The following is a 21,173-nucleotide window of genomic DNA, read 5'->3' on the forward strand; positions in this document are numbered from 1 at the left end:
AGCAGTTAGGATGTCCCCTGTCACAGAGAAATTACTTTGGAGCATCTTGCATCTTTCAGTCACAAGTCATGTAGTTTAAACAAGCTGAACTAGTTTTGATTTTCCCCTTCAGTCCTAGGACTTCCCTTGAGTTTGTTGTTCTGCTGGTGAAGACACATCTTGTAGATAATTGCATCAGCTGACACATATAAGAGTGTCTGTGGCCTAGAAAAGGAGCTCTGCCACTTGTCATTTTATATATAAACAACACATAGAGAATGGACGAGCACTCGGCTCAATCATAATTCTTTCCCTCTCAAGTCTTCCAACCCAGTTTGAATTCATTGTGGCTGGGGTTATTTCAGCAAACTCCTTTATTAATCAGTAATTAGATATAAAAGTAACTCCAGACTCTTGTCTGTTGTTCAGCAGCCCATACAGTACATGAATGGTGCTCAGTGCTGAGGCTGCTGCAGTGTACAGTGGAACTTACTGAGCTTCTGTCCTCTATTGCCAGCATCACTAAAGAGAGCATTGTGGACATCGAAGGCGTTGTGAGGAAAGCATATCAGAAAATCGGAGGGTGTACTCAGCAAGACGTTGAGCTTCACGTTCAGAGGGTAAATTTTTGAGCAAATGGAGCACTGGTTAATTGTTTGATAGATTATCTGTTGAGACTGTCTGCCTGCCTACATACATAAACTTTGGCAGTAAGGAGTCCCATGTCAGAGAATTAAACTGCTTTAAGCTACAAATTTCAGTGTTTTATATGTAAAAGCTAAACACTTCTGTTTTTAAGATACTTGGAGTTTATATTTCCCTGTTCTTTATCTGTCATTTGAATTACAATATCAAGTAAAATAAAGTATCTCTCTAGAAGAGTTCGGCTAGAAAAGCTTGTGATTCAAGTTTTGGATTCTTAACTGCAGTAGGTACTTGAATAAAAAGTCTGCTTCTTTTTAAGTGCAAGTCAGGAGTTTCTTCTTTATCGGAGTTACAATCTTCTCCTTAATACAATGGACTGGAATACATAATTCTCACAGAAATAAACTCTCAGTGGCTTAACAGTATGGAAACTTTTGAAATCTAAAGTTCCTGGAGCTTGTGCTGTAGGGCTGGAGGAAGTGTAACTTTATAATTTGTTTAAATAGAAAGCATATTTAAACCTTTATGTAATATCCTTTTCTTCTAAACGTTTTTAACTAAACTGTATGCCTACAATACAGCTGAAACCCAGTCGCCTCAGAACTGGAGCACAATGGCTATTATAGCAGTGAGGTAAATCTTAGCTAACAGCACTGGGGAAAATCTGCAGATTTTGAAGAAACATGTTTTAATATGTGTGCAGATTATCCTATGCTTGATTCCTCTGAAAGAACATCAAATTCACTGCTCCTCTAGGAGCAATAGTAGACCATAAGGCACAGCAAGTTGGTTTTCATTCTCTGATTGTATTTTAGTTATCTCATAAATTTTTGAATATGAAATAGCTCTTTCAGCTGTATTCAGATGATAAGTAAATGATACATTAACAAGGAGAAGAATGGGATGATCTTGCTGGAATCACAAACTAAAACTCGGTGAAATTTGGTATATTTAGAGCTGGTATTCATGCCAAAAGGCTTGTCCCTCAGGCTATATGAACTTGCTCAATTTGGTGTTTCCCAGAAGAAGAAAAGATACTTCAAATCTTTCAAAGGGAAAGCAAGAACTAAGCACTTCAGTACTGTCATGAGAATGTACAGTGTATCTCAAGTACTGGAATAAAATCACAGTCTTAGAGCCAGTAGCCTATGCAAACACTGTTTCAAGTCTCTGCTACAGAAATACCCTTTTGTAAACGACACCTCCTTTTGAGCAGAGCCTCATGCTATTTCTGTTCTCTCTCAATTTCAGATCTATGTGATCAGTTCAGCTGAACCCCGGCTGCCCTTACAGCTGGATGATGCTGTTCGACCAGAAGTGGAAGGAGAGGAGGTGAAAACTTTGCGTCCTCAAATGCTTTCTTTGTCTTTGTAGCTCAACAAAAGCACAAAAGCCAAGCAACTTCTTTAATGCAGTAATTCTGGGGGTTTGTTAAGTTTGCATTTTACTTCCTTTGTGCTATCCAGAACTGTGTTCAACATCTCTATAGCTTTGATGTCTGCTGAACTGCAGTCGAAGGTCAAAACCAGAGGCTTTCCAATCTTGTGTGTGTGTCTGCTGCAGCCTCATAGTTGGGTTCTGCCTGTAACCTCTGGGAGAAGTTATACTTTGAAGAAGTTACGCCTTGAACTTTTCTATGCTGCCAGTTTGCTCTGTGTTCTTTCTAGAATGATCTAGATGTTCAGCTGAATGTAGAAATAACCCTTTGCTTTTAGCCAGAGGGTGTTTTTCGCCATTGATTTTGTTTTTTTTAAGTTTTAGTTTTGTTTATTTTTTGGATGTGTGTGTATTCACTATGTGCTTTTGTGCAACTGTTTAGGATGGAAGAGCTACTGTAAACCAAGATACAAGACTGGACAACAGAATCATTGATCTAAGGGTAAGGAACATGCAGTGCTGCAGGCTTGCCTGCAAGTGTTTATACTTCATGTTTCTAATCCACAAAGCAATAAAAGTCATGGATTTGATGGAATTGTATTGGTGGCCAGAAGAAAAACAAACAATATATTTTTTTAATTTTGTGTGGTATTGTAAAATCACAGGATTCTTGAATCCTAAATGTTTGCCTTTACTGACATTAATTAAAGGACATATTGGTAGCTCAAAGACAAACATGGATGATTTGACATGTGATTGTACATCTGGGCTTTTTAGCTGCAAAAGTCAAAGGTGACTGAATAGGGACATTTTTTCTCTTTGTTATCCAAAACTTCTAAAGAGCTTAGTTTTGAAGTATAAGGTGGAAGTTCTGAGTTCTAACAGGCTGTTGAGGTGCTGTAATGTACGCCTTACCAAAGAAGTTGTACCAGGCCATGATACCAATCTCATTCTCTTTGTTGTTTCCACAGTATTCATGTATTTTCCTTTTTTTATCCTGAAACAGCTTTCTTTATCCAGGTCCTATACACCCAACCTTCTGTGAATTCATAGACCTCCCAAATATTTACCATTTCTAATCAGCAGCAAAATACTCTACTAAATTACTTACAGAACTTGGATTTGGTTTTTATTAAACATCAGCTAACATGTAAGTGTGTAACTAAGCATTACTGACTTGAGGCATCTTGGCCTTTTGCTAGGCTTTTTAGCCATTTTAGGCTCTCCACAATAAAATTTTAATCAACATTGAATGAAGACTGTGCATAGCACATTTTTTTGATACCTAGTACTGTCTTCAGAGTTCTTGATAATGTCAGTTTCTCAGTAAATGAATCTTTGCACCTGAGAAATGAAACAAAATAGTAATTTACTGGAAAATTTGGAAAAGTTCTGGCAGTGAGAGACTTACAGCTTTTCGACATCTGATCTCCTTATTTCAGCAACTAAAACTACCTGTGTCAATTGTTTTACTTGTACCAAAGTTAATTTCTCTTCATTTGACCTTACGTACAGTACTGAGTAACTTCAGTCTTTGATTACTTTTCAGGGTACTCAGTATCTCATCATATTGGTCTCTTAATCTGTCTTAAATTAAGCCTCTAATGAAAAGAATTCTATACTAATGATTGAAAGTGAAAATCACTTGAGATATCATCAGCTTATGGTAGTGCTTAGACAGTGTACTGAATTGAAGGGGAGAAATCTGGGATGCTTGAACTGCAGGCTTTACTTGAACATCTGGTGATGAATAAAATTAACCAACAGCACTCCAGAGAAACTTAAGAAAATCCATTCTATTGAAGAAACACCTGTATAATAAACTGAAAGGATCCATGAGGCCCAAAGAGAACAGAGAAATTATACAAAGGGAAATAACACTTAAAAATACTGGGTGAAAATGGCTTGGAGGTATCCTTGGCTGTAAAGCAGTTCAGGGCATCTGCCTAGCAAAGTCTAAGAAGGTAAATAGTAATGGAAAAAGAAGGAAGACTCATGCCAGAATAAACACAAGAGATGGAATGGAAAGGGCTGGACTAAAATTCTGCCCCTGTACACATCCAGTACTTCAGCATGACCATCTCAATACTCCTGAAATATCTCTGTCAGTACAGCAGTAGGGCATTAGTTGTCAGTATTCTGTCTGGAGGGTGCAACTGGTGACCTAAGTGGATGTTGCTGTAACCTCTTCTGTGTCCCAACCACTGTTGGGACACCTTTTCTTCAGCAATGTCTGGCACCTTGTTTTGAGCTCTGAACATTAACTTTGTGTTAAGAAGCTGTTTTTCTCCTCAGCTCCAACAGCTGCTGCATTGTGGTGCTAAGCAGCTGTTTCATGGCTGAACAGCAATTCAAGTTAGCTTTTCACAGAATTAGAGGCAGGATGGAATGCCAGATCTCAGTACTGAAGTGTCTATGTCTCATCCTCTGTATACACCTGTAGCTGGGTGTAATCTGGCCACAGCTTGCCTGTGATTAGGCTTGGGTATGTGTCTTGCCTTCCTCCTCTGCTCAGGAAAGGTTTCTGTCTCAGACTGTGACACATTTCTGTGTCTTTTCTGTTGCACTTTTCATTATGTGTTTCAGAACAAAAGCAGATTCCAAATATGTTATTTTAAGCTGTTTTTTTAAACACAGTGCTGAATAAGCTGAAAAGATATTTTATGAAGAAAGGGAAATTTCAGTGAGAACACATACATATATATATGTGCGTCCTAAGCACTGTATGTAGTGGAATCACAAGAGTAGGAATACAAAGAAATCCAGAAAGTAGTAATTGATTTTCAGTGATTTGGTTCCATAGATTGGAGCTACTGGATTACAAATGGGGCTTCAAAGAACCTTTATTGTTTCAAATGCACTGCATAAGTAGGCATGTCCTAAGGAGGGTTGCAAACATGATGTGTTGTCTGAAACCATTGTTCCACAGCTGTTTCTTCTAGGAAAACCATATCATGGGCAACAGGGAAAAAGTTTAACAGAATAGTTCTAATGGAGATGTTGTGATGGTCTGTTCTTACAAGTGTGGGAGGAAGTCCAGCCATACATAAATGTATCATCTAGTTCTGGTTTCCTCAGTGCCTCAGTTTGTTAAGGAAGACAGAAATCACTGAACATCAGAAATAGGGACGCTGTTATTTTCAGAACGATTTACTAAGCTAAATGCATAGATCTTGGTTAGGTTCAGACTAAAAAAAGTTGTTCGTATGCAACTAAAATTATTTTTGACCATTTAAACACAGTATTTAAAGCAGTTAAGTAATTAGCTAATTTAAAATAGTGATTAACAAAGGAGTTAACTGGATAGAGCCAAGTCATGATGAAGTGGAACTGGGAAACTCAGTCATTACATGAATGAAAAAAACTGGATTTCTGAAAATAGCATCACTCCATCCAGCTATAATGTATACCAAGGAAGGTTTGATTATGATGTAATACAAGGAGAGAAATTAATAATAAGGAAATTACATTAGTGGAGATGAAAGATGCAAAGTATGTTGCAAAGATTGCAAGACTTCCACTGTTGTGTACATGTGGAAATAGACTGAGTATTGCAGTGAATTGTTAACAATCCTGCATTTTGTTTGCTGACAAAGATCTCTCAAAATTGTCTCATAGTTTAATTCTTGTAAGGTTGGGGTTGGGAAGTACTTAAATGGCCAAGATGCCAAGCAACTGCTGTAGTTGTTATTGTGAAGTATGGAGAGAAAAATTGTAATTATTTAGGGCTAAGGGGTTTTGAAAATCATTTCCAAAGAATGTTACTGGAGAAGAATGAACCTGTTCCTGGTGGGTTAACTCATCAAATACAGATCTCACCCTTGGAGTAGAAAAGTTGGGGTTTTAGAGAAAAGAGAGCTGGTAAGAAGAAAAGTCCTGGTATGATCTAGATTTTCTTTTACATAACCACAGGTGACTGTCAGGAAACCACTCTTGACCTAAGTATCTATTTTTCACAATAGCTTAATGAAAGTCAAACCACTTATCATAGGGATGTTTGATTTACCATTCATTTACCACAACAGTTAAAAAGGGCAAAGTGGAGAGAGCACTGACTGTGTTTTTAAATCTTTACTTTTCTGCTGTTCTGAAGTTTCACTGAAGTGTTTGGTGGTGTGTAGAATTCCCATGTCTGTTAAAAGACCTGCAGAAGCTGTATTTCATAAAGTTCTGTGGTACGTGAAAAGTAATGAAGACGAGTGAAACAAACACTGTTTCTTGTAGTTTGCTTCTTAAAAATACCAATTCAGGTTCCTCCAGTTTTACATTGTTTTAAAAAAATAATTAAGAAAAGACCAGTGAAATAAACACTAATTCTTGGGTTTTACATCTCAGTTTATCTTTGGAAAAGCCTGAAGAAAGAAACAATTCAGATTCACCCAGGTTTACAATGGACCTCACTGATGTCCTTCTCTGGTTTATTTTTTGTGTTCAGCAGGACTTACTTCTCTACGGTACCTTCCAAATGTACCTTTTTGCAGTCCTGTTCCTACAGTTGTGTCTGTTACAGCCCAAAGCAAAGCCCCTTTTTAGGGTCAGTATTACCCTGTTTATATTAACATTAGACATTAACATTAGACTGTGTCTTTAGTAGTTTATGCATGTCAGACTGTGGTATGTGCTAATCCAGCTGTACACTGATCTTAATGCACTTTTCTTCCAAATGCTCGATTACTTCAGGCTTGATTTCATTTTATTGGATTCAATTTCCTCATTGCAAAAACTGTGTTTTTCCTGACTGAATCCAAGCTGTAATGAACAAGCAAATGTACAGTTTATTTTCTTGTGGGCAGTGATTTGGCAGTGTGTATATACAGAGTCCCAGTCATTTAGACAACAAACTCCATGTTCATATATTCTTGTACTTAAAAGTAATACTGAAATTTGAATAAAAGTTGACTTCAGACACCTTGGGGTTAAAAAAGTTGTTTCAGATAAATTCTGTTTCCTAGCAAAACCTTCATTTGTGGCTATATATAGTGTAGATATTGCAAAATTAGTTACATTATTTTTAATAGTGTATATTACTTAAAAGAATATAGATTACATTATTTAGCCAGCTATGTATTTGTGCTTGTTCCTGATGGATGATAGGTAGCTACAGCAGGCAAACAGGAAAGCAAAAATGAGGGGACAGCAGAATAAATTCTGCAGCTGATGTGAGAGTAACAAGAAAGTTCACAACTTCTCATGTCTGTGCGTGGGTCTCATCTCAGATATGATCATGTTGCTGTGAGCTGACTTCAATGCCACTGAAAAACATTTGGCAGCACACGTGGCTGTTGTTCTGACACTGCAGCTTGTGCCAAATGAAAAGTGATAATTGTTTTTATAAGCTTATAGTGCTCACTTGTATCATTAATGTCTTCCCTTCATGGCATCTGAATAATAAACACACAGGTGAAATTAAAGTGGGGTTATAACATACTCATACTTCAGCATTGTTCCCTAAACTTTTCTTCTGCTGTCGGTATCAAAGGTTATACATTATTGAAAATAATGAGAGTTTTTCTGTAAAATTAATTTTGCAGACCAAGTTAAAACATTAACAGTGTTAACTGCAACAGCATTTAATTATCATGAATTTGTTTGTTTCTGATTAATTCTTGAAGCAGTATTGAGTATCTTTGCCATAGTCTCAGATAAAATAGTTTGTCAATATGTATGTGGAAGGGTTCCTATTGGAGTAAACACTATACAACAAGAATGCCATGGCAAAATCTTACTTTAAGGTAAAGGTAAAAATCAATTAATTTTGACAGCTGTCTCTGTCTTTAGTTTGCTAAGTACCTAGTCAGTTGGTTTCCTAGTTTGTGTGCCTAAGTATGGAAGCTCAAATTGTCACTGTGTTACTTACCATTGTACAGACATTACTATATATACCAGCTTTTCAGTTACTGAATTATTTTCTTCAAATGAATTTGTTCCCTTTGTGTTCTGAACATCACACCAGTGCAAGGAATGTTATTAAATCTGAAAAATTTATTCTCCATTTTTAAAATACTTGGAAATTGTAGTGGCACATAAAACTACTGAGGTCATTGGTTTGACTCCACTGCAGATTGTCAGATGCAGTTCTTTAGGAGCTTATCTCAGATGTCTTGTGAGTCTGTTTAGTTCTTACAAGGAGGCTGCAGTATCACAAATTCCCAACAGTTATCCATGTTGGCAGTCTCTGAATAAATGGACACTGAAACTCAGCCACCTTTGGTGAAAGAAGAGTGGTCCTGTCAGATCTAATTTGAGGTAGGGAGAATTGCTGCTTGTTCTTGGTCTGCAGTTAAATAAAAGCTTCAGTGTCCAGTTCTGTGAATTTGGCTGCTTTCATGAATGCTGTTTCTAAGCCTAACTTAACATTATAGATGGCTTAGGAAGACAGAATCCTTGTCCTTCACCCTTACAAAGGACAGGAGGAGTTACCTTACTGGACAGCTGTGTTGGGTATTGGCTGGTTCTGTTTCTGTGCAGAGTTTTAGATCAGACCATGTAATTGCTTTCAGACTGGGTTTAGCAGCCATTTTTCTTTTTTCTCTTGGGGCTGTTTGACTTACTACTGCATTCTCACCTACTCTGGCATGAAACTGCTGTTGGTTCACACCAAGGGCAGAAGAGTTATTGTTTCTATTCTCCTTTATGTTAATGTTACACATCTTCTCTCAGCAATTTCAGATGTGTCTAGTTCGTCAAAAACTTCATTGGGAAACTCAATTGTGACTTAAAGTTGTCAACTCTTTCACCTTTCAAGTAGGAGATGGTTAAGAAGAAAAAATCCCTTTGAATCATCCTGGTACTTGGATGTAACACTGCCAGATTATGCCCATAACTCAGGCAGAGTTTTACCATATATCTTGCTCTGGGAGACCAGTGTGAAAAAGATGAAAAACTTTTAGGGTACTTTTGTAACTGTTGCTCAAAACCTCATTTCCTTAATTTTGAACATTTGAGTAGCGACTGTGGTCTATCAGACATGTGGTTTGTCAGACAGTGAGAACTGCTATTATTTACTAGTCTCAACCACTTACCCGCCTGAAATATTTCACTGGTCAGCTAAAAACAGCAAATAACTCCAAACAGCTATAGATGTGCAGTATTATTGCAGTTTTCTCTTTGGGTCTGTTGGTAAAGGGATGTCTTTGTATTGCAGAGATGATGGATGTACCTTTATTTCAGCATTTCTACTGACTGTCTGTCTAAATTTGGCTTACATAATTTGTTTCGGTTGGGGGTTTTTTGTTTTGTGGTTTGGTAGAAGAGTCATGTGCAAAAGCCCACAAGGCCTTTCTTACCCTGAGTGAGGAGCTGGGTGCCGTTCAGAAAGAGAAGTAAACAGTGTTGTGACGCAGGTTGTCGTACAGAACCGTTCTCTTGCTCATTTGCAGGAACTCGTTGGTCTTTTTGTACCCTCTTAGGTTGCTCACTGTCACGTTTGAGATTCTGAAAACACAAAATCAGATATGACTTCAGTGCTGAGGCCTTGCAGTCTTTGCAACAGTCACTAAGGTGGTTGTTTTATTCTTCATGCTGAAAGTGTTCCAGGAATGTTTAGTGTAGGTATTTGCTAACCCAGATAAGCAGCTCAATTGTGTCACATGCAAAAACAAAAAGAAAATTCAGTTAATTCAGTTAATTCATCAGTTCAGTTCTTTTTCAGCTAAATTTACTTTTAAAGTAAGGTGAAAAAAAGAAGAATTGCAGTTTGTATCAACAGGTGCTATGTGGGCTGCTTAAGTATTGGAAGTGTAGACCTTGGGTTTTGGATGTTTTTGTGGCAGTATTGTACATGGTTAACATGTTTTTACATGAAAAACATTGTATTTGGTAGCCTTTAACTGACATACATTTCTACCTTATGTAAGTTATTAATGGCCTTGCTTTTGTCATGCACTGTGTTCTGCAGCTATTCTAGTTCAGTGTGCTGAAAATTTTTAATAGATTTAGTACTTTCATTCAATTTTTTACTGTAAAACCTTTATTTGCAGAAGCACATCTCATAAATCAGGGTTTTTTTCAAATGTAGAATTGACCATAGTGCCTCATTTATAACTGAATATGCTATAAATTGAAATTAATAATTTCTCTGGTTTTCTTTCCTGTTTCCTTCTGTGTAACAGATAATTACAGATTCACACTTTTCACTGTTTAGGCAGCTACAATAATCAAGTATTCCTGAGGGAAGGAATTCATCCTTCCAGCTGTCCAGAAGAAGTAACAGAATCGGGAAAAACTAATATAGGATTCATTATTTTATCTTCTTCTTGTAGACCTCCACTAGTCAGGCAATCTTCTGCCTTCAGTCTGGTATTTGTCAGCTTTTTCGAGAAACTCTTATTCGCAAGGGATTTGTGGAAATTCAGACTCCCAAAATCATTTCAGGTATTGTATATGTTATCCAGCAGCTACAGGTGTGCTTCTTTTGTAGCTGCTCAGTGTACCTATCTGACAAAAATTTAATAAGATTTTATTAAAAAATATAGATTTTCTTTCTAATTTAGATGTAACATAGCAAACTTCTAGCAAGTGTCAGAGTTGGTCTTTACTTTTCTCCTGACTTAGGCTATTAAAAGAATGACAAGAGAAATTATATATATACACCTGATTTATGTAGTTTGCAATGCACATGAATGTTTAATTCTGATCATAAGCATTATTCTTCAGATCATTGTTCATAGTGTTGAGCACTGCCTGTTCCATTCTCAGTATTAAAAAAAAAATTAGTCTAATTTAGATTAAAAGCATATTCCATCATAAAGATGTTGCAACAAACGTGGTATAAAATATGATGCCATTACATGGTACAATTTAGCAATAAGAATGTGGCAGAATAGAAGGTGGTAGACCTTTTTCTTTTTGGAAATGTGGAATAACAGCTTCAGCTAAAAATTCTGAAATGTAGATTTTGCTTCTAGTTCTTTTGATTTGCTATATTGTTTACAAAAATCCAGTGGCTTGATTTACTGATGGAGGTTTTTCTTCCATATTATTGGTGCTCTTTGAGGTTTTGTTGCTGCCCCTAAGATACATGGCATGGAAAATCAGAGCAAAACATTTATGTTACTGTGTTATTGTATGTACATTCATAAAGTGCACGTCTTGCTTACAGAATTTTATGTTTCTGTATTTATATTTTGGACGACATTTCTTGATTGTGATAAAAAGTGAACATTTTAACAAAATGCATGTAAGCAGTTGTTCTTTCAATATGAAAGGTATCATTAAACTGGAAGATTTGATTACTTTTTCCTATAGATACAGTTATATAGTATGTAGTACTAAAAGTCTGTCAAGTAGTTTGTTTATGTAGGACCTTTGAGGAATTGTGCAGTGTCCCATTGGAAACAAGCAAGCATCCCATTGTTGGATGGGATGAGAGCATATTTTGTAAAATTAACCAAGTTAAGTCAATGCATCCTTACTAAACTTCCAATTTAAACATCATAACTGTTTTGAGATTTTTAAAAGTTACCTGCGTTAGGCCACTCCACCTCTCATGTCACACACTGGGAATTGGCAAGGTGAAGTGATGCAGTTTTGATAGGTGCTTCACAGTAAGGGAAATGCATGTGATCCTTGTTCCTGTAGCTGTCTGTGAAAATTGGCTCAAACTGAGAAAAAGCTGTGTAGCTTTGGCTCATGCCCTCTGGTAAATCTAGGGTTGGCTGTGAGAGATATTTATCCCTTGAGGTAGAGAGGATGGTCCTGGCAAAACAGGATATACACTTGGGTCTCGGGCTCTGCAGTGAACCCCTGGCAGCCTGAGCCACTGGCAGAGATTGGTTTCCACAGAAATGTAGGGGTTCAGGTAGATGTGTCAGTACACAGAGGTATTCTCTGCTGTTCTCACTCTAAGGTGAAGGTCAGCTGAAACAGGAACATTTTAAACTACCCCAACAAAATTTGCAGAAATGCAAGGCAATGTGTGACAGTGCTGAGCTGCAAAATTTACTTTGGCATGAATGGATAAAAAAAATATTTTTTATCTCTAGTATGCTTGGAAGAAAAATCTCTTTCTGATCTTTAAATGTAAGACCAATAATCTATCATTCTACCTCTGATTAATATTTTACACTTTTATTTTAATAACTGCTTAATTTCATTTCAATAATTCCTTATTAAAGCACTTGCTTTCTAGCTGCCAGTGAAGGAGGAGCCAATGTGTTTACTGTATCCTACTTCAAAACCAGTGCCTACCTGGCTCAGTCCCCACAGCTGTACAAGCAGATGTGTATATGTGCTGACTTTGAAAAGGTTTTCTGCGTTGGGCCAGGTAAGAAAAGCTTTGCTTTATGCAACATGTGAAGTGTGCCCTGGTTTTAGCAGCTGTGGTACAAGTAAGATAACACACACACACTCTAAAGCTTTGAATAGTTTCACTTGGTGTAATTTCACTTGCCAAACCAAATTTCAGTTGAGGCAACTGCTGACAGTAAAGTTGACAGAGAAGTTGCTGTACATGTACTGAACAACATTACTGAGAACAAGCTTACTTTTAACTGTGAGTAAATACTAAAAAAGGAGTAATTTCCAATCCAGTGCTCGCTTTCATAAATATGGCCTCTTTAGGTGGCAATACAATAGTTTTCTTTGAAGACCTTAAATGGTTTAAAGATACCTAACCTCTAAATGCTGAAAACAAGTCAATAACAGTGTATAAAACAAAACAAAAAAAAAATTCCAGGTAATTCAGAAGGCCTTAAATTTCTTGTTAGTCGCTAACAGATGAGTCATGCTTTGTGGGAAGATGTGTTTATGACACGCATGTGTACAAGTCCATTTCCTCTGAAAAAGACAGTTTTCAAATCTGAAAGTTTTTGTGTGCTTGGAAACTTGTCTGTTTTTTCCACTTGTATTTGTTGGTCTAAGCAGAGATCCTGCCTGTCTGTGGGTTGTGTCTGTCTTGTGTCCTTTGAGTGCCACTGCAGTACAGACAGCTGCAGTAATGCTGTCACTGTTACAAATGATGCTCTGAGGCTGCTAGTTATATTTGTGTCTTTCGGTGAGAATTTTCATGTCTATCTAATCCAAATGATGATTGTTATTTTTCCAACTGGAATTATAATTTCAGGTCAGTTATAATTTCTGTTTTTTAATTTTACAGTATTTAGAGCTGAGGACTCCAATACACACAGACACCTGACTGAGTTTGTTGGTCTGGATATTGAAATGGCTTTTAATTATCACTATCATGAAGTGGTAGATGAGATTGCAGATACCTTAGTGCAGATATTCAAAGGGCTTCAGGAAAGGTAATAAAAGCATTTCCTTCTTTTAATGAGCAGCTTTCTTTGTTCAACATTTTTTGCACTGTGGAATAAAGTAGACCAGCCTTTTATCCTCAGTTTGTCAGACAATCATTGGTAATCTGATTTACAACACAACTTCGAAACATATTTTTGCTTTGCTCTTAACTATATTTCTTTGTGCCTGACTTCTAAGGTTTCACTCAAGCCATAGGCCAATAAGCTACTTTTAGCATCTCCTGTAGTATGCTGGCTTGCACTAAGAAACTTGCTGTCTGATGTTGAAAGGACTTCCTAAGATAATTGATCCATCCTTAATTTAAAATGTCCTTCTTTTTTTGCCACTACTGGTAGATTGTTGTATTTCAAAAATGATTTAAATATTTACTATATAAGAAAGTTTTCTTGAATAAAAGTGATTGCATCAGCCTGCATTTGTTCCATGATAACAGCAAGGATTATTTTCCATTATTCACAGTCTAACTCATTAAAAAGCCAGGCTAGAAGTTTAGGAAGTGGTTTTTGTTTGCTTACAAATTAGATTGTTTTGCCAGGAGATATGCAAATCTTTGTCCAGAAGGAAATTTCTTGTTTCTATTTGAATATTACTCCAAAAAGAACGCAGGTAAATACTATTCATCTAGGGGCTGATTTCAGTGTCTTTACTGTGAAAATTTGGCCTAGCGATTATTTCTTACAAAAGGGACTAAACAGAAGTAGTAGTAACTATTAACATCAGTGAAATAGATGCATATACTTTGTTAAAACAATTCATTACAGAATTTCTCCAGAAGTGGTTTTAATACAGTTTTTATGTGGCAAGAGGGACCTCTTGTGGCAAAACCACAAAATCCTTATTAGGTGCAAGTTCTTGACTATTTTGTATTTGGCTTCTGTTCTTGTTTCTTTGTCTGTAGATTCCAAACTGAAATTCAGACAGTGAGCAAACAGTTCCCATGTGAGCCATTTAAGTTTTTGGAGCCAACTCTGAGGCTGGAATACCGTGAAGGTGTGGCTATGCTTCGAGAGGCTGGTGTGGAGATGGGTGATGAAGAGGATCTCAGGTACTTGGCAGGACGTAACTGTGTCAGTCTTGGGAAAGTGGTAGTGAAGTGTGAGTTTTGCACTGAGCACCTGGCAGCCCTCAGTAAGGAACCACAGCTTTTAGAGGAATAAATAGCACTTCTGCCCAGATCTCTTGGCAAGGAAATGAGTGGATATGAAGATAATCCTTTCTTTTAACGTAGACTATAGGTACAAACTCTGAAATTTGACAGAAAATAACTGACAACATAAAATGAGAGCAACTTGAACCTCCTAAGGAAGTGTTTGTTTGTCCAGCAATTGCAGTCCTTCAAATGAATTGTCACATGTCTTTGAATAGGATTAACTAAAAAGATTCTGCTGCCTTAAGGTCTTTCTTTTAAGTAACACCTTTCCATTTATTCTTTCCAAATCTCAGGAAAATTAATAAACATTCTTGATTAATTCCCATTGATTTACTGAGAGATGGTTTAATTAGCAGTTTATGTATAAAATTTACTAAAGACATTTAATAAATTAAAACATTTCTGTTCTTCTCCATAATATATCCAGGACCATTAGGGTACTGTGTGATTTTAAGTTAAGTGATCTGTGTATCAAATAAAGTTTCCATCATAAGAGTTTGATGGAGGAAAATAATTTCCTCAACAAGTGTTCATGTTGTAAAAGTTCTCACTTTTTGTGTCACACACAAGATGTATGGCAGTAGGAAATAGAGTACAGTTCTTTAGTAATCAGAATATGGTCATTAGGAAGAAATTACATGAAGAGCAAGAATATTTTTAGTTACCAGTTAATTTACAGGATTTCTAGGACCAATACGAAGTATTTAGAAACAAATAAATATATTTTACTTTGCAATTTCTGTGAGCACAACTCAAAACAGTCAGAAGCAAGTACTAGATTTTCTAAGGGTCAGGGTGCAGCAGCTCTGTAGCTGTAATCTTTTGGGCTTTGTGAAGTATATCATCAGTGCAAGTTCAAATTATTTCATTTTAATGATGATAATCTTTTTCAGCACACCTAATGAAAAGCTCCTGGGACGCCTGGTAAAGGAAAAGGTAACAATTATTTTAGAGTAAATAAATTTGTCACTGGATCTAAAACCTAATACTATGGATTCATAGGGTTGGTGATAATACCTGTATGTAAACAGTACCTCAGAACATGCAGAAGTTGTGAAGAGTTGGTGATTACCATTTGTAAATTGTCTGCATTCCCATTTTGGTGCTGTGTATTTCATCTACTGTCAGTTTTGTCGTTGTTATTAATAAGCAATTTCAAACCATTTTCAATATTTTATATTTATTTTTATCATATGTTGTGCTGAGGACACCAAATGGGCTAGTATGTTCCAAAGCCACTTCTTAGGAGACTTTCAAAAAAACTCCAACCAGATTCTAAAATCTATAGGAGAAGATGAGATATATTTTTTTTTTTGGGGGGGGGGGGACGGGGGAAGTACCTGTTACAGCAACACATTTTACTGCTCAGCATTTGTAGGTTTACACTAGAAGTAGTACTGAAAACCTGAGAAAGAATGCACTATTTTTATTGATAACTTAGACAATATTATGGGAAGCTGTTGGGATTTTTTTTTCAAAGATTCATTGATTCTTTCTCTTGTAATTTGGTTTTTTTTTTGTTTTTGTAGTTTTCTCTTGTACTAACTATTCAAAATTACTTATTCAGTACGATACAGACTTCTATATTCTTGACAAATATCCTCTTGCTGTGAGGCCTTTTTATACAATGCCAGACCCAGCCAACCCTGTAAGTACAATTCCCTGTTATTGTCAATGGGGTTTTTTCTTTTTTTTTTAGTTTTTTAAATTATTCTATGTAGCAATAACTTGATAATATAGATAAAGTGTATTAATATAACCATAAAATCATTTAATGGTTTGGGTTTGAATGGACCGTAACATTTATTGCAGCCTTGCTGTAATTAAAATTATGATAACAAGGTCAGGTCAGGGTTACATGACTTGTCAAATGTTTTCAGTTACTCTTTTACTGGTGAAAACAGACCAGAAGGAAATGAGCAAGAAGTGGCAGAAACATTTTTCCAGGGCAGCAGACACTTTAGGTGAAAATTGGCTTTTTTTACAGCTTTGGATATCAGAAAATTAAACTATTGAGAGGTAAATATTGCAAACTACGGAACTCTAGGTAGGAAGTAAAGTCCTTTTTGTGTTTCCAGAAAACCTCTAACTCATATGATATGTTCATGAGAGGGGAAGAGATCTTGTCTGGAGCTCAGAGAATTCACGACCCCCAGCTGCTGACAGAAAGAGCCAAGCATCATGGCATTGGTAACAAGGCAATTTAAAAGAACATAAGTTGTGACTTGATTTGTGTCCTTTCGAGGGAGAATTTGGGGCAGAATTTGTTATATGAGTGGTAAAATCAGATTTCTCTTTTATTCTTACTGTTAATCCACCTAATTCTGTTTAACAATCTAGAGTGAGGTATTAAAAAACTAGTGAATCTTCCAGCAACACCTTGTTGAATAGTTATTAATAAAATTATGTAATAAAACTGTTATAGTCATAAATTCTAAATAGCTCTGGACAATTTACATGTTCAATGAGTAAAATCCCACTGTTAGTTTGTAATTTTTTTGTTGTGCTTGTAGTCCTGCAGTCACTTGTTTGTTTGGCTTGGGGTTCATTAAACAGGCAAGAAACCAATATTTTTCTTTTCTAGATTTGGAGAAAATAAAGGCTTATATTGACTCCTTTCGGTTTGGTGCACCTCCACACGCAGGTGGTGGAATAGGTAAGTATCTGTTTTTTGTTTAGCCTGAGCTTAACTTAAACTGCTCAGCTCCAAGCAGAATTCAGTATAAAATTCTGAATAGTGACCTTGTGGGGCTGTTTATCCTGGCAAATTGAAGGAGATAAGTTCAAATTCAAGGATCATCATAAAATAAATAGGCAAAATACTAATGGCACAGTCTGGTGAGTTTAAAAAGAATATGATCACAAGAAAAAGTGCCACCTCACTAGCCAGGTACATCACTTTCAAATTTGACCACTGAGGAAAATATAAGGAAACAAGAAAATAGTGTATTATGTATGGATTAGTCAAAGTCATAATCATACCAGCAGCCACTGGTCTCTGTGTATTGCATGAAGGTGTTTTGCACTAAGGAGAAATAAGTGATTGATTCATCATCTGTTTGGGAGCATGCAACATTTGCAGGTAATCCAGAATAATTTAGGCCAGTTAGAACTGACATCAAGGAAGCTGAAGCTTCATCTTTTCTTCAGAGTAGATGGTCCTCCTGGCAAAGTACAAGGCAAATAGAGATGCCACGAGAATTATCACTGTGTTCAGGCTGTTCCAGGTGGAAACCTTAAAGCAGGAGCTGTGTGGAAAAACAAATGTGCATCTGGGTTCCATCCTCCATGGCTGGGGTGTTTATTGCCCCAGGGATTAGGAAGTGTCTGCACAATGGGCTGTGCTCACACTGCTCTATGAGGCTGGCTCCAGCTGGGGAGGACCTGCAGCTCCTTTGGGGTTTTGAACAAAGACTGATGGTGCTGATGGGCTGTTCTCATCTTCTCTAGGGCTGGAGAGAGTAACCATGCTGTACCTGGGGCTGCACAATGTCCGCCAGACCTCCATGTTCCCCAGGGATCCCAAACGCCTGACGCCCTGACATGAGCTGCTCTGAGAGTTGGGAATGCTCTGCCCTGCAAATAGGCATAGCCTCTGCTGCTGATGAACGTGTATTGATTGATTTGAGCATTATGATATGCAATTAAAAACAAAATTCTCCTTTATTAAGTGCCACAGTAATTTTTTTTATCCTTAGTTGTTTATTTAAAGGAAAATATTTTAACAGATCAAGACTCTTTGTATTGACAAGGGCATGTTTTTAATGAAAATGGGATACTTTGAATTAGTACTTTAGTGCCACATTAAATTGTATCGTTTTTCTAAACATTTTAATAAATTATGCAATAACCATTTTGCATTTTTCACTTATGTCAGCAAGATTGAATATTGGGAAGTACTGGCTCCGAGATAAAGTGACTGGATGCTTGCAACTTAAAAATCTGGAGAGACCAGCCAGTTGATAATTTACATTAGTGTCAGGAAGGGAAGCAGGTGAGAACGTTCTTAACAAGAAATCTTCGTAAGAAGTTGTTAAAATAGGTTGAAATAAAGCTCTCAAAGCAAAGTTGATACAAATTTGTCTGTTTTTTTGCTTTGTATCTTCACAGAATAATCAGTAAGGTTTTTTTGGTTTGGTTTTTTTACTGATGTAATAACCATCTGAAGTTTAAATTTATTTTTTATCTTCTCATTTTTTTGGAAGTTGTATAAAAGCCGTAAGCCTGGTCTTTATTTTATGTAACTATTTGAAAATGCAAATTACATTCTCATGCAAGTTTACACATTTTCATGGAATACACAAAGTATATATGATATTCTCAGAAAATAAATGGGTAGTGAGTTTGAGAACAAGTCATATGTTTTCCTGCCTAAACCAGCCTTTGATATAACAAACAAAACAACGATTTCATGCATCTTTTACCAAGGAAAACAACACCAAGCCAATCTATTTCAGGGTGGGGTTTTTTTGTTTATAAATGCTGTGAACAGCCCAACTTTGTATACTTAGAGAAATTGAGTGTTTCTGTAAGTCAGAGTAGTTCTGAAATTCTTTCTAGACATACTTTTTCTCAGATTATTTACTTACTTGAACTCCTCAATTTGCAGCAGTGCACAAAGCTACTTCTCCTTGTCATCCTCCTCCTCCCAAGCCAGAGAATGTTCCCTGCATTTGGAGAGGCACCAGTGAATCTGAAACTTCCTTTTGTAGACTGCATCTGGGAGTTGGTTTTCAAATTTAAAACATTTTGTAAGTGTTGCTGCCAAAGAACAAATTATTAAATTTCTGATTTGGGTACTACTGCAATAGTTGCTCTAATATTCATACGTATTTGTAATTCCTGACTTAATTTTTGTTTAACATTTTACATGATCAAGCTTTCAGTAGGAGGTACAGTGTGGATGGTCTGTGTTATTGTTGCTACCTTGATTTTTAAATGTCAGAGAAGTCACATATTGGTTATGCTACAGAAAGGTCAGTGAGGCTGTGTATAAATTGGGTAGAGTTTCACAAAAGGGCAAATCATCTTTGCAGCTGCCATTGAACAAGACTTAATTTTAATGTCTTATGACAAGAGTTCGCCATTAGAAAACAATCATAATAAAGGTCAGTCAGGTAAAGTACTGGAAATTTAGAAGTTAAACTTTGTTTAGAAGTGACACAATTCAATGAATAACACTTAGCAGCTTTGCTTATGAGTCTGTTGTAATTAATTTACTATGGAATCTTCCCCAAATTATTAACCTGAAAATCTTACACTGTAACCAGTTGTACTTTGCAAAGCTAAATGGATTATACACACAGCTCATTGTCACAGACTTACTACTGATGAATCCAAGTTTCAAAACAGTTGTTTATTTAGCTAAGCCAACTGGAATTAATTTAATTTAATTTAATTACTTTTGTTCATACAGAACTGATAATATATTCCACTTTGGATGTGCATTCTTCTAACCAGGAGCAAAATTACAGACTTAAATTTCCTGTCTACAAAAAAATATCCCAGGTACTCTTTCTTGCTCTAGATTTGGCAGCAAGTTTTGTGCATACATGCCTGTAACAACTGTGCTTGTACCAATTCTTTTAGAGTTACTCAAACTCATGCTGTAGTTTCATTTATTCACAGTAACTGCACAAGGACAAGAATTCAGATGGGGGCCCTGATTCCTTTGTCTGCTCAATCCATTCATGCAGCCTTTCTTAGCTAACAGGAAATAATTATGATCATAAATCAAAATACAAAATGCGTCTGTCCTGAATGTCATCTTAACAGGATACTTTAGTGGGAGCTGCACAGTGCTAGAACTTAGTTTAAAACCCTGTGAATAATAAAGGTCTAGAAGACCTTTATGGTGTTTTGAGAGGAAGCAAATCTACTGTAATAGTTCTGGGAAAGTAAAACCTGTACTGTCCTTCATTTCCAGTAATTTGCAGGAAGTTTACCAGTTTACAAGGAGTCCACATTGCTGCTGTCTTTCCACCAGGTAAAATCGTTTTGGTTTTGTTTTCTTTCATGATACACAGATGGTAATTACAGTAGTGCAATATTTTAAACTAAGGAACTATAAAACATATTGTTTAGGGTAGCCAGGGAATCTGCTCAAAACAAACATAAAGATTCAGTTTGCTTCTGAAGTTTTACTGCACTGTTTTCCTGTGAAAACCCATCTGTGTTCACTGAGCTGTCTGAATCTGCCCAGTGGGAAAGAGGACTCAGGCTGTTCTTTTGGCAGCCAAGTGGAGGCCTGGCTCCCCATGGCTGCCCACACCTGCTGGGATAACCCTGGTGGGCAGCACCTCACAGCTGCTTGCTCCCTGCCCAGTGGGCCAGGGCAGGAGGAAGGGAAGAAAAAAAAAGCAGGAAAACTTTGTGCTTTCACCTGGTGCCTGTCAATTCCAGGCATATTAGACACCACTCCATGTGAAAGTAAGGGATGGAGGAGAATGCCTTGACTATATCCATTGGGGAACACCATATGGCTGCCCTGGACTCTGGTTCACACTGGGGTTCCAGAAACTTCCCCAAACGTATTTTAATTATTTAGTGTTTCTTCTTTGGGTAATTGTAGATTATTTTTTGAGATATAGGAATCATGTAGGATGGAATAATTCTTTTAGAACAAACCTCACAACCAACTTGTGTGCATTTTTCCTAGTATTATCTCACAGAAAATGGAATTTCCTCACAAGTGTTTTAAAAATTACCAAGTTAGTTCTACAATCTCTTACTTTCTTTACTGTTTTGCAGTTAAGTGTTCACTATA

At 36.7% G+C, this 21,173-nt stretch overlaps 1 protein-coding gene across 1 annotated transcript in view; it reads left to right on the forward strand.

Moving 5' to 3' along the window:
* The window catches only part of DARS1 (aspartyl-tRNA synthetase 1), a 36,919-nt gene extending 18,445 nt beyond the window's left edge, over positions 1-18,474 (forward strand). Inside the window, exons 5-16 of the mRNA XM_021548739.3 lie at positions 497-599; positions 1,876-1,956; positions 2,444-2,503; positions 10,263-10,374; positions 12,131-12,265; positions 13,097-13,244; positions 14,156-14,302; positions 15,301-15,343; positions 15,975-16,055; positions 16,486-16,597; positions 16,992-17,063; positions 17,858-18,474. Of these exons, the coding sequence (XP_021404414.1) occupies positions 497-599; positions 1,876-1,956; positions 2,444-2,503; positions 10,263-10,374; positions 12,131-12,265; positions 13,097-13,244; positions 14,156-14,302; positions 15,301-15,343; positions 15,975-16,055; positions 16,486-16,597; positions 16,992-17,063; positions 17,858-17,949 (1,186 nt within the window). The 3' untranslated portion in view covers positions 17,950-18,474. The remainder of the gene's footprint in view (positions 1-496; positions 600-1,875; positions 1,957-2,443; positions 2,504-10,262; positions 10,375-12,130; positions 12,266-13,096; positions 13,245-14,155; positions 14,303-15,300; positions 15,344-15,974; positions 16,056-16,485; positions 16,598-16,991; positions 17,064-17,857) is intronic.
* Positions 18,475-21,173: the final 2,699 nt, after the last annotated feature.

Source organism: Lonchura striata, chromosome 8 (genome assembly GCF_046129695.1).
Source record: "Lonchura striata isolate bLonStr1 chromosome 8, bLonStr1.mat, whole genome shotgun sequence".
NCBI lineage: Eukaryota > Metazoa > Chordata > Aves > Passeriformes > Estrildidae > Lonchura > Lonchura striata.